This window comes from Myotis brandtii, unplaced genomic scaffold, assembly GCF_000412655.1.
Source record: "Myotis brandtii unplaced genomic scaffold, ASM41265v1 scaffold46281, whole genome shotgun sequence".
NCBI classification, from domain to species: Eukaryota; Metazoa; Chordata; class Mammalia; order Chiroptera; family Vespertilionidae; genus Myotis; species Myotis brandtii.
This window is the reverse complement of record NW_005367688.1, coordinates 4,902-6,376: the sequence shown is the minus strand read 5'-3', so window position 1 is coordinate 6,376 and position 1,475 is coordinate 4,902. Positions and strand designations below refer to the sequence as shown.

The 1,475-nt window shown below is 57.7% G+C and overlaps 1 gene segment (V, D, J or C); it reads right to left on the bottom strand.

Annotated features, from left to right (window-relative positions):
* Positions 1-397: 397 nt before the first annotated feature.
* Positions 398-1,067, bottom strand: LOC102250251. The segment is given in 2 exon segments: positions 398-863; positions 1,008-1,067. Coding segments are annotated over 2 exon segments (432 nt in total).
* Between the last annotated feature and the right edge of the window lie 408 nt (positions 1,068-1,475).

Genomic DNA, 1,475 nt, shown 5'->3' with positions numbered 1-1,475 from the left:
GATAGAAACATCACTGATGGGAGAGAATCATTGATTGTATGCCCCCTAAGGGGATTGAGCCTGCAACCAGGTCATGTGACTTTGCACAGAATCAAACCCGGACTCCTCATCTGCAGGCTGTCGCTCTATTCACTGAGCCACACCATGGAGGACTAGCAATGTTATTTTAAACATGAAAAGGCCCATTGTCGTCAGGACACTGACGGGTGATAAATGTGTCTGGGAGCCCAGGTTCCTATAAACTGTGCTTCTATTGAACATGGAGGGGTCACTGTGGAGCTGATGTGGCTGCTGTTACAGACGTTCCCGCTCAGGGTGTCCAGGCCCCTCCCGGGGGCCATCCTGATGCACCCACACTCCTCATGGGCCTCCTGCTCCTGGACATGACCCATGGCTGACAGGGCTCCAGGTGGGATCGTCCACAGGTGCCCGAAGCTGCCCCTGCTCTCGCTCGACACAGACGGGCAGCCGTGCTCAGGGCTTGGTCTGCAGCCCTCGGGGCTGGAGGAGAGGGTGACACAGGGAGGTTTCTGTCCCACTTCCCCATCTGCCTGTGTCACTGTGAGCTTTAGCATTCTTCTCCCACACCGCACAATAATAGTCGGCCTCGTCCTGGGCCTGGGCCCCGCTGATGATCAGGGTGTCCGTGTCCACTGACCATGAAGTAGAGAATCGCTCAGGGATCTTTGAGGTCCTGTTTGTGTCACCATAGATGACCAGCATGGGGGCCTGGCTGGGCTTCTGCTGGAGCCATACAGGATAATATTTTGTTTTGAGATTTTCCTTGCAGGTGATCCTGGCCATCTGTCCCAGGGCCACAGACACTTCTGTGGGCTGAGTCAGTTCTGAAGAGGCCACAGGACCTGGAAGGAGGAGAGGAGAGGAGAGGAGAGTGGGCATGAGGCTCTCAGCCCCAGAGGCCCACACCCCGCAGCGTCCCCTGGGCTGAGCTGAAGGTCATGGCCAGGCTGCTCCCTGGTTTCTGGGCCTGAGCCTGGGGGCAGCACCTGTGCAGAGTGTGAGGAGGGGGAGCAGGAGGGTCCAGGCCATGGTGAGGCTGCCAGGCTCTGCTCTGAGCCCTCAGCTGGGGTGTGGTCTTCAAGGCTCCTCACCCCTGGGTGGGCGGGGCCTCATGCAAATCCACTTCCTTCCTCCTGGGCCTCAGGGGTGTCTCCCTGCTGAGCAGCACAGGGCTCAGTGGAGGAGGCTGTGCCAGGGCTCCATGCACAGGCCTGAGCCAGGTTCCCTAGCGCCCTGTGCTGTCCAGTTAGAAAGGTCTGTCCGGTCGGTGTGGCCCGATGTTGGAGCATCAACCATGAACCAGGGGGACCCAGTTTAATTCCATGTCAGGTCCCATGCCCTGTTGGGGGCTGTATCCCCAGTAGGAGGGTTACAGGAGGCTGCCAATCAGTGATTGTCTCATCATTGATGTTCGTATCTTTCTCTTCTAATCCCTTCCTTTGTCTGAAATGAAT